We start from the raw sequence: 12057 nt of genomic DNA, 5'->3' as shown, positions 1-12057 counted from the left end.
TTCAATGAACATGGAGAAGCTTTTAAATTGCTATGTCATTTGCCTTAAGTATTTTAATGCATCTAAGAAGTGAGAAGTTTAAACATATAGAAATGTTCTCTAATAGAATATATACTGCTGCTCTCTTCAGATCCATTCGGCATGACTATACGGATGGACGTTTTACACACCAGCAGAAACCTGTATCTCCTAATGGTACAGTAAGGGCTGAGTGCAGAGGGAAAGTCCCGTGCATTTCCTATGTTAAATGGCACAACTCCCACAGATCACATACACCTTGCCATATTGACGCAGTTCATTGCGCTCCATATCCTGCAAAAATAAATCTAGTGCTCGACAGCTGACATTATTGCTCACCAACGTTTTAGTAATATATTTCTTTAACATAAGACAGAAATATACTGAAAGTTGATACCACTTAAACTCAAAAGCAATCTGGAATTAAACCACATGCATATACCCTGCTTTTTTTTTTTTTTTTTTCAATGGATGTTGCATTTTTCTTAAAGCTGATGCCGGAAAACGTGGTAGGAGGAAAAACTGGCTTTCCTTGAAACAAAGACGAAGGATTAGAAATGAAGTGAGTTTTTTTTTTTTGTTTTTTTGTTTTTTTTGAGGGAAATGTTAAGCCCTATAATAAAAACGAGAGAACAATGAGAGCCTGGAATCTCTGGGGAGAGGGAAGGAGCCCCTCATTCATCTTCCTTGTCTACCCCAACACGGTGGCTCGTGTCCAGGACACCCCGGGGCAGAAGCTGGAGCAATGTGAGAAGTGCTGTGTGGCCCAAAGGACAGATGTACGTATGCTGTGTCAGGGAAGTCTCTGGAGACTTCCTTCGTTAGTGGATCCCACACTGGATCCTCGGGTCTCTGGGAAATGATGGGGCTCCCTCTGTGAGGTCAGCATAGGTTGCTAGCCTGGTCCTCGTGCCGAGGCCTCAATGGTCTTACATCTCAACTCCAGAGGGACCCCCCCGGGGCTTGAGGTACAAGGCTTGGGAGCTGGGAAATGAGGAGCATAACTTACCGGCATCGTGAGGTGAGAGCATTCGTGACAGTGAAGTCACTGGATTATCAGGGCCTCACCAGAAGTACGTGTAGACGCATGGAAGGATGTGGACGTGACCACACTGCCACTTTGATTTGTGACTTTTCATTTTAACTTCTCGTTGTTTCTCATTGTCAAGTATCCCTCTTTCTTATTTTTGTCTTGGTGCTTACAAGGAAAGACGTCAGTTTTCATAAGCTTTCAAAGATTTACAATATTTTTTAAAAACTGCCTTTCAGGATTAGCATTCAAGGCCTCAAACACCATATCTATCAATCATAAACCGTACCCTCAAACCCAGCTCTGGCGATATCATCTTAAATCACTGCAGGTCCTACCTGTGGAAACCTTATTGTGCACAGTGACAGCCGTTCCACGTTCCACAGGGCCAAGTGTTACACAGCAACTGAGCGGAGCTCCGCAGAGTAAAACCAGCCATATTGCTACAAAGAAAAATTTCTGGCTCGTGGCCCAACTGTTTCCATACCAATCAGCTAAGTCAACCTTCTCTCTGCTTCTTTCCATTTCAAATGCTTGGGCTTCAGCCTCTGAGGCAATTAGAACCAGATCAGTTTAATTTTACAACACAAATCTTAATTGTACAGCAATATAGTAATTTTGCCCTGAGAGTGTCAATTATTTTATAAATAATGCAAGTCCCAGTTTATATATGAAGAGGAGGCATGGAGAGGCTCAATGGCTTGGCCCTTGTCACACAGCAGCGGGGGAGGGGGGGGGGGGACTTGAGCTCCTGGGTCTTTCCATTTAACCCCTAGCATCCTCCCGGAGCTCACCCGAACCTCTACACCCCAGGTCCCCCGCTTCGGGCTGCGTCTGTCATTACTGGTAGTATCTTGTGGGCTTTTCTGCTCAGCACTGGGTATTCTCCTACCCAGGACCTCCTCCTTGGTCCTCTCCACGCTCTCTTATTTCTGCTGCCTTGATGAGGTGTGCTGTCCCCAACGTTTTCTTTTTACACAGTGGGATTTACCAAAACGCCCTCCCGGCTGCAGCTGGCAGTAGGTGCGGAGGGACTGACTTACAAAAGGCAATGGCAGGTGCTGTTCTTTGTGGACTTGGGACAAAAACGGGCTCAGCGTTTTACAGTTGTCCTACATTCCAATGTTCTCGATGGAAAATAAAATAAAATAAAGGCCTACCCGTGAGGTAATGTTTACTTCTCTCCACCACAACACTCAGTGCACCGCACCCCCCCAACCCCTGCACCCCCACTCCGACCCACAGATCTGGCAACAATTTAACATAAGGAAAGACTTTAGACCTTCACACCCTTTTAGTGAGAATAAACGACCTTAGCTCAAACTTTCCACAAAGCTGAGAAGTCTCAGAAGACGTGAGTCCGCCCCTGTCTCAGGTAGGCCTGCGCGGGGGCCTCGGGCCTCGTGTCTCGCAGGTCTGGGTGCCCTGCTCTGGGTGCTGGGCTGCCACCGCCACCCCCACCCCAGGGGATCCCAAGCCCAGCACCTTCTGCCTCTGAAGCAAGGGGTGGGGTGTGGGGGGAGGGATCCCCAAAGAAGCTGCGTGCTCAGAGAAAATCAGGCCAAGCGGCACTCCAGTGGCTTGGGAAAGAGGGTCCCCAGACCACGGCCACCATTGAGGCCACAAACCATCTGGGTCTAGCTGGTGGCCAGGTGCATGGCCGCCTGAGGCCTCTGTCTAAGCAAAAAGAAGAAAAAGATCTAAAGCACAAAACTGCCCTTAGAGTTCTTGAAAAAATATATCTAAGATAGACAATTCTGAGTTGTTGGGGTTTTGTTTCTTTTTTTCTTTTTGTTTTGTTTTTTGGTTTAGTTGTTTTCTGATTTTTCTTTGGACCCAGCTGCGCCACGAGGACCCTGGGCCAGGGCTCCGGGCCTACAGCTCGGCTCTGCCCCCCGCGGCCGGGCCACCCGGCCCGCTGCTCCCCTGGGCGCCACCGCCCGCGGGTGTGAACGCCAGGGACGCCGAGTTGATGCAGTATCTTTTGCCGGTGGGACGAGGGCCGTCGTCGAAAATGTGCCCGAGGTGAGCCCCGCACTGCAAAGAGAAGAGCGACATGGTCAAGGGGACGGCGTGGACACCGCAGGCTTTGCAGGGGGCCCGTGCTCGGTGGTGTAGATGGATCCCAGCTTGTAGAGCAGGGGGACCACAGGTGGCCTGGCCGGTGGCAGCGCAGGGGTGGCTCCGGGGCGGCCCGCACCGCAGGCCAGGAGTGGGACACCGGGTACCGGGCACAGCCGACATCAGGTAGGAGCCACTATATTTGGTGACCGTGCGGTCTCTCGGCCCCTTGAATGATGCCGAGATGCTGTGGCTTTATGAATTGAGCAGCTGAGCAAATGGGATGAATTTTATGGATTCCTCCCCCCCTTGTGAGGAACACGTGGAATAAAGTCTCCCCTACCCACCTCCACCCATCCCTGGCGTTACTCTTGGCTTTGGATGGGTGGGCTTCAGAGATGCAGAAGACACTGCGCAGCTGGCCGGACAGAGGGGACGTTTGCTTTCACGGGCAGTAAACTTCACATCAGACAAGTGCTGACGTCCTTGGAACCCAGCAAGGCCACGGCAAGGCTCAACAGATGTGTGCCACGCGGTCACCGGGCCGGCGAGCGAGGCAAATAGAATGTCACAGCCCACACGGTCGCTTTACTCCAACTCCCAGTAGGTGGAGTGCCCTGGCTTCTCCACCCACTGGCCCCGTGTTATGGGGGCAAGGAAGGAGCTCGAATCCTTGCTGCCGACTATCCATGAAGCTCGGGGAAGGAGAGGAGGCCCAGCACCCAGACAGAAGCAGCAGGACAGCAGGAGGGCTGGGTGGCTGTGACAGGTTAGAGAGAGATCCAGCCCAGAGAGGGTTTCTCCAGAAAGGCTGGCTCGGTGCACATGCCCTGCACTAGCCCCTCCGACGCTGGGTATGACTCCAGTGACAACACTATATGTCACACTTAACTATCTTGCATCCTTTCTTTCTATTCTTTCTTTCTATTCTTTCTTTTCTTTCTTTCTTTCTTTCTTTCTTTCTTTCTTTCTTTCTTTCTTTCTTTCTTTTCTAGATTTTTATTTATTTATCCATGAGAATCACAGAGATAGAGGCAGAGACACAGGCAGAGGGAGAAACAGGCTCTCTGTGGGGAGCCCGATGCGGGACTCGAACCCAGGACACCAGGATCATACCCTGAGCCGAAGGGAGATGCTCAACCACTTGGTGGCACTCAGCCACTTGGTGCCCCTCTTGTACCTTTTCTGAGCAGGGATAGGAGTGAGGGATAAGGAGACAATAGTGCATCATATTCAAACGGGCTGTGAAAACACATCAATCGTCATGCAACAAGGAAACTGAAGCCTGAGGCAAACGACTTCCATTTATTCATTGAAGTATTTTTGGAGCCAGGCAGTGTCTCAGACTCTGCAGACACAGGCAACAACCCCTGGGCTCACGCTGCTGACATTCTAGTGGGAGAGATAGATAATACACAAAGAAATATCAACTATCAAGTACGATAGGTGGGAATAAATGCCAAGGAGAGGGGGAAAAGAGGCAGTGATATGAAGCGTCAGGGTTGGGGGCTGATATTGCAGGTATGAGGGTGAGGGGCTATTCTTCAGGGGTGACTCTGGAATAAGAAACCAAAGGAAGTGAGTAGGCAAAGGAGTGGACATCAGAGGAGCATTTGGAGTAGATGGAAGAGTCAAGATTTAGGGAAGGCTGTGAGAGAAAAGGCCTGTAGCTGATTTATTAATTCTTCTCACTGTGCTCGGTTGGTATACAAAACCCTTAGAATTTACAGGAAAAGAGAGTAGGAATTGACATGGGAATTGGGCTAATGAACCAAATGGAGATGATGAGAGAGAAATGAAGGACGGTGCTCATTACAATGGAAAGAACTAGAATCTCAGTTTCCCTATCCAAAGTGCTACGCTCAATTCTCAGGGGTTCTCTAGTTATTAATAAATAGCACAAATAGCGACTCTGACTATATGGCACTTCCATGTTAAAAGTGCATTCTTATTTTACTGCCAACATACTGTGTCAGCTTATTAAAGAACTAAAAATGAACCCTGAACTGATTTGATCTATTGCCTGGAAAATATGAAACAGGCCTAAAAAACAAATCTTGCACTATTTTACCACATTCTATGCAGGTTTAGGTAATATCAAGGCTGACAGCTCAGATTGCTTTTCCTTTCTATAAACAATTGAGGCCAAATTTTCAGGCATCAGCAGCTAAGATGCACCAGTAAAAATACATATGCTTACCCAGTGGACACAGGAAAACACCTATTTCTGCCTGCCAAAACAGTCAGTGTGCAGGCCAACAGGAACTCATGCTCTCGGTGACCAGTATGTGTGCACCATTATTGATCTCACATGCAGCTCTGGCACTTTGATCACTTGGCATCTGAGAGGCGCATTTTTCACATAAAGGCCTCAGACAGGTTTTCTGTTTTTGTTTTTTAATGACCGAAAACAGCTATCTGGGCAAAACAAGTGACGTTACCTTTATTCATCATCTCTTGGACATATTTAGAAAACAGTGCTATTTACCTTACTCCAAAAAGAAGACGCAGCAAGGATATGCTTGAAGCTCTTTGGGACTATTTTATATGTCTTCATTTCCCCAATCATCTTTAACAAATCCAACTTAGGGCAATTCAATCTGTTGCACTGAGTTGGCTATTGGTCTGCAGTTTCACTTGCTAAATCTGGAACTGGGTGTTTTGCTTACACAGAAAGAAAAACACAGATTCTAGATGCCCCTAATCCAAAAGGAAAAGGCAGGGGGATGAGGAAGAGAACTTGGAATGAAGCAACAAAAATCGCTGGCAAACAGCTCTATGGGTTGGGGATGGTAGGGGTGGGGAAAGCCTCAGGAAAGGTGTGAGTCCCCTACGAATGATAGTGATAGCTTCATCAGGCTTGCCCAAGGTGTTCTGGAGGATTCACACCGGGCTCAGACAACCGAGGGAGGAGCCACATTTCAAAACACAGCCAGGTGTTCATGTATATCTGGGCCACCACATGCATGCCCACTCCACCGCCTGCAAAGCTGCGAAGCCATTTGTCTGCAGGAAGCCTAACCACACAGCACCATTTCTGCTCCTTCCCAGGTACACCCAGTCTCCCATAAAAGACTATTACCGGGTTTCTTTGAAAAGTGCATAAGCCCTGAAGGTTCCTCCCAGAGGGGAACGCACATGGAGCCCATTCTTTCCAGCTTCTACCCCTGGCCGAAGGCTGGGATGATGAATGGAAGTTGTCAGTGATGCATTGTTTCTTTAGCCGCCTGTGAGCTCTTGCCTCCCTGGCCCCAGCCAACTGGCAATGTGTTGGGATCTCAGCACACCTGGTTGTAACTGAAACAAACTGGCTGCCCGACGAAGAAATCTCTGAAACCTGCTGTTAATGATTTATTTCAGGGTAAAATCTTTAGTGTGCATTTTGAAAGTTGTTTTAAAACAGTTATGCCATTTATTTTATGGGTAAGATGCACACTACAACCGAATGTTCTAGCTCTCATTCTGAGAGAGCACGAGATAATTGTTCAAAAGAAAATTTTAAACTTCCCGGAGGAATCTTTTATCACCTAAGCCTCCCACTCAGAAAAGTTGGCAACTAAAGAACCTGCAGAGAACCAAGGGAAAAGACGCTCCCCTCCCCCAAAAAGTGATTGAACATCAAATTTAACATAATTCCTTAAAATCTGACTGCAATTCTCAATCGTGTGCATGAGAAACACAAATAGTGCATTCAACACAGTTACATATTTCCGCACTGATGTATTTCCAACTGTCCTAGAGGGTTTTCTCCCAGCTATTTCTAGGATGTTTTGGGCTTTATTATTGTCATTTTCTCTTAAGTGTTTGATCTACAAGATGAAGCAGTTTCAAAGCAGGGCTTTTACACTTGGGCACATGGGGCAGGATGAGAAGGAGAAAAGAGTTTAAGAAGAAAAGCAATTTACTTTGCCAGTAGTATCCTGTTTTCTCCCACCGTTATTGAAGACACTTGTGTGTAAGTAGGGCTCTTTCCTCTGTGCTTGTGATATTAATCTTTTGCCAAGGAAATGATTGTGAAGTCACCAGTTTAGCATTATGATTTTACCGAAAGATCAAGAAAAAGAGAGATGGGCTGTGAGTCTGAAACCCTATTGTAACACATGGCTATCTTTAATCATCAGCAATATAGGAGTTGTCATCTGCAAAAGATTAATAAGGTTTGGGGCTTTACCAAAAACTGCTTAACTTTTGAAAGACACCGTGTATTGGTGGGTATTTACCTTTCTGTTGATTTGGTTGCCTAAGAACAAATTAATAGTGACCTAAAACAAACTTAAGGGACCCTACCATAGAGTCCAGCTAGTAAGAGCGGCCGGCATAAATAGACTCCAACTTGGGTAAACCCAGGGATCTGATGGTTTCCTTAAAGATGATTACCAAAAGTTAAGTGATTTATTGGTCTCCCATTTGCTGCAGATGTAGAATTTTGATCTAAAGAAGGAGGAATTCCCCAAGTATTACCAGGAGGGGCTTACTTCTCTGAACTACAGCTTATACCGCGCAACTCTTCCCTTGTTGCACTGAATTTAACTCCTGACAGAGCACTGCTTACCAGGCTCGGCTGGAGGATTAGGGAGACGCTGTCAAACGATTATTCATAGCAGGTAGTGAAATGAGGATAGATGCCGTATATTTTATCACTAGCTGAAAAGTGTGAATGAAATCTTAAAAAGTTCTAACTGCAAATTGGTGGAAAATTGCCATAGCTGGGGAGAAGATACACGTGCCCACTAAGGCAGGCAGATTGAAGGTAAAGAAAGAGATGACGGGAATGTAATTCCTCCTTGAAGAGGTAACTGCCCTCAATTCAGCGGGTCGAACAGTAAAAGCAAACAGATATGGTTGCAACAAAAGTCGGGATGGAACGGGGCAACCTATTTCCTCTGCGAGCAGGAATCGAACCAGAAGGCACTGAAGACCCTCCAGCCCCCTCGCGAGTTTTCTGCATTGTTGACTTAGCATCAGGTAGTGTGCGAGGTTCCTTACACAGCAATTCTTTCAGAAGGACCTGACTGCACTATTTATCTTAAGAGTGTTGACAGTACTGAATCAATCTTTAACTTTCTCAACAAAATCTTACTAAGATATGTGACTAAAGGAGTCACGGGACACAAGGAAGAACTACTGGGTAGTATAAGGAGGGGTTAGAGTATGTCTCCCAGCACGTTTATAATTCCTACCCAACTAGGGGGCCTAACTCACTGCATAGAATGTCCTACATCACAATTTAAACCAAACAGAAGAAAGAGAAAAAAGAAGAATCCTAAATACTGGAGCAAGAATTAGGAACCGACAGACAGGGAAGAAAAAAAAAAATGCCAAGCAAGTACTTGGAGCCTACTGGTTTTGTCCATGGAAGCTCAGCTCATTTGGATAAGGTGGCAGGACGAGGGTCATCATGTGTAGATGCTGCATCTTTACCATAAGGAAAGAAATACTTGGCATAACATGTCCAACTGAGAATGTCTATGAGGTCCCTAACGCATCTAACAGGTTCTTCGTCAGACAAACCACATTGTGGCGATTCAATCTGGACAAAGGACATGCCACGTGAATTCAAAATGTGATCAGAATTTTAGAAAGAAGCGAAGCAGATCTGAATGAAGTTTCCTACTCTCCCTTCCTCTGGAAATGATGGGAGAAACTGTGGGTAGGGGAAGAGATACATAAACTGAAAGAGTAGAAGGTTAAAAAAAAAAAAAAGATAAATGGATCACGAAAAGTAGCAATAAGAATGAGAAACCAGGAAACGAAATACACGTGGTCACTCTAGTAGGGAGAGCGTTTGGTCAGTTATTTTTTTCCAAGTTGAGATAAAAAAGGATGAATGAGAAAATGGGGAAAAAAAAGACTCAAGAAAAATGTAGAACAAAAGGAAAATAAATGTGTGGGTGAAACACAGAACAAAAGAGAAAGAAAGAAAGAAAGAAAGAAAGAAAGAAAGAAAGAAAGAAAGAAAGAAAGAACAAACGATACCTAGCACACTTTAGTGAGCAATTCCTGCTCTGTTGACGTGGACATCCCCCACTCTGCCCGCAGGGAGAAGAATCCAGCAAACATGACTTTCTTTACTGCTGGAACCCGATTATTTTCCCCGTGGAACTTACTTCACAGAGCACGTATTTTTAGACACGGCTTAATAGAACAAATTTCCCCTCCCTCTTCTCTTTAAATTTAAGGCTTTTATTTAAGAAAGAGTCACCATCCGCTTTCCAAATCTGAGTTAATAAAGGTGGCAGGGGAAAAAGCCAGAAGGGATAGGTGAGTGTTAGTTCTTCACCCAACTATTCAGAAAGGGCCCAGAGCACAGTAACAGCCACCTAGGCTTTTGGCCAAAGCGTTGAGAGCTGTACTTGGTTTAGCTTAGTGTCTCTTATATCATGTTGCCTGACTTGGGCAGTTTGTAGGGTTCATTTCTCTTTGGTCACAACAGAACCCCTTCATAATGGTCTTTTCTTGACCGCTACTAATATTATCTCTGCGGTTGGCCCCAAGAAAGGACCAAGTTTTACTCTGTGAATTGAAAGAATCAGTCGCAGAGACCTCAGAGAACAGAACGTTAAGGAAAGTCATTATCTTACGCCTCACTTTTCCTGGCCCTTTTTTATTTGGTTCTCAATGGACTCAATGTTTGAAAGTGGATTCTGAATAAAAAGGAAAGTAGGCGCCATGCAACAGCCTCTAAGGCGGCTTACAACGAAACACAACTGTTGTCTTAAAAGAGGTTTGTTAAGTACCATGTACCTAGGTTATACATTACTAGTATCATCCTACCCGGTTACTTTTCTGTTGGATATTTTAGATTCCGGGGGAGATAATCATAGTTTTTGTGGCAGTTATACAAATCTCGATTAATATTCAATTGAATATTAATTCAATTGCTGAATTGATTCTAAAAGCTGAATCAAAGCTTTTTGATTGAAAAGCTGAATTGAACTAAACCAACTGCTGGAGGTGACAGGATTTTGTTGTTGTTGTTTTAATGTAGACCACTCTTGGTGATCTACTAGCTAAGCACCCTAGAGCTCTGGAGCTCAATGCCCAAATTCGAGTTCCAGCTCTGCCACTTAAATCGATGTAGCTTTACACAAGTTGTCATTGTCCTCTTTGTGTTTTAATTTTTACTTTTTTTCAACTGAAAAATACGAAAGAATGGCAGTGTCTACCTGACAAGGTTATTGAGAGCCTTAACCAGGGCAGCTTTTAAAACTTGCTGGCGTTCAGGCCTCACACAAGCCAAGTCACTGAAAATCTCTGGGGGTGAGACCCAAGATCGGGAAGTTCCACTATCTCACTCAGAGACTCGTATGTGAGAGACAAGAGTGGACCGAAAATATGACCTAGGTAAAATATGAAGTCTGCTTTTCAAGGAGAGAGTGGTCCTCATACTTAGAAGACAGTAAACTCGCCAGCTTTATTTAAAAAAAAGGAAAGCACAAATTCATCAGATGGTTAGGTTCTAACCAATCTCCCTCCCTACTTGGTAGTAAATATGCCACCTCCTCCCTAAAAGTCTTGTGCCTGACGAAGGGGGTTAAAGGGCAAGTAGAAGAATGTTGCGGGAGGCCCACGTGGCAATCACTTTGCTATTTCAGCTGCCGGATGGTGCCCCCTTTGCCTCTGATATGCGCAACAGACATCCCCCAACCAACATTTCAGTGCCACAATACTCAGACTCTACATTTCACTTATTTACAGCAGATTAGAACAGGACTACCTCCTGTTCTAAAGGATGGAATGGAATGGAACGTGCAGTTGCTCTAATTCTGTGTAAAGAAGGTTCTGGCTATGTCTCTGAGTTTAAATACAAAAATACCCACAAGTTCAAGTCTTCTAGATTGGGATGACAGATTAACTCTTTCTGTCTCCTCAACACATGCTCATTTTCTCCTGTAGAGCCAGCCCTAATTCGGTTAGAGCAGAGTGATAGGAACTAACTGGAACATCCTTGGAAACTGAGAGAGGTCTGTGCACTGGGAGAAGCAGAGATGGCATTGCCTTATCACGTTTTCTCTCTCTGAGCTCATAAGGCCCACTACTGAACCTCCTCTTCCCACTGCCTTTCTCCAACCTCCCTCCTCATCCACACAGGGAAAGCTGTCTCTGGGGTCTTAACCGACCATCTTTGGATCATTACCATTAGGGGCATTACAGCTGCACAACGGGGGCACAGAACTGCAGGGAGAGGGGGACTCTCCAAACATCAGATTCTACAAAGCCACATAATGAAAACTTCATACGTCCTAAGAACAGCCCATTCCCCACTGTACTCAGTCAGCTGAAGGTGATTTTTCCTATCCATCTTTTTTTTTTTTTTTTTTTTTTTAATAGTGTTGAAGCCAATGACTGGCATTCTCTTGGACTTGCTTAACACCTGACGACTGGGATCTCATTAAGACTTTACGGAGACTTCCTTGCATTCGTCTGTCCCTTTTGTGACAGTCACATGGCCCTAGTTGCTATATTAGCCAAACAGGAACCCAGGAAGTGTTTGTGGTGCAGAGTGAGCAGCACAGTGGGTTTTGGGGTGAGGTTAACTGACCTGAGAGCAGCTTGTTTCCACCCTGTGCATCCCATAGGAAAAGTCGTCCGTGAATGTGATTGCATCGGAACTGATCACATCGTGGAACGAAGGCCAACCTGGGGCAGGGCAGCATGAGAACAAGACAGAGAGGAGAGAGAGAGAGACAGCCTGTGGTTAGAATATAAATTTAAAGAATTACTAAGCAAAGAATGAAAACCTTTAGGATATGAATCATGCTGAACTTCTTCAACCTGAAAAAAAAGTCAGAAGCTGAATAACTTCCTCACATTTGGATTACAGTTGCATTGGGAGTTTATGTTTCAAGAAGCCTTCTTAGACCATCTAGTAGTTTTCTACAGCACCCCTGGACTTATAAAGCTCTCTCTTGCCCCTTGGTTTTGTCTCTCATCCTGAGGCACTGGGC

General features: G+C 45.3%; 1 protein-coding gene across 1 annotated transcript in view; it reads right to left on the bottom strand.

The window, feature by feature from the left end:
• Positions 1-346: 346 nt before the first annotated feature.
• The window catches only part of MSRB3 (methionine sulfoxide reductase B3), a 177076-nt gene continuing 165365 nt past the window's right edge, over positions 347-12057 (bottom strand). Inside the window, exons 5-6 of the mRNA XM_077913714.1 lie at positions 11652-11749; positions 347-3085 (exon numbers count right to left, since the gene is read on the bottom strand). Coding sequence (XP_077769840.1) covers positions 2924-3085; positions 11652-11749 — 260 coding nt within the window. The 3' untranslated portion in view covers positions 347-2923. The remainder of the gene's footprint in view (positions 3086-11651; positions 11750-12057) is intronic.

This window comes from Canis aureus, chromosome 11 (genome assembly GCF_053574225.1).
Source record: "Canis aureus isolate CA01 chromosome 11, VMU_Caureus_v.1.0, whole genome shotgun sequence".
In the NCBI taxonomy this organism is placed as follows: Eukaryota; Metazoa; Chordata; class Mammalia; order Carnivora; family Canidae; genus Canis; species Canis aureus.
This window is presented reverse-complemented; position numbering and strand designations above follow the sequence as displayed.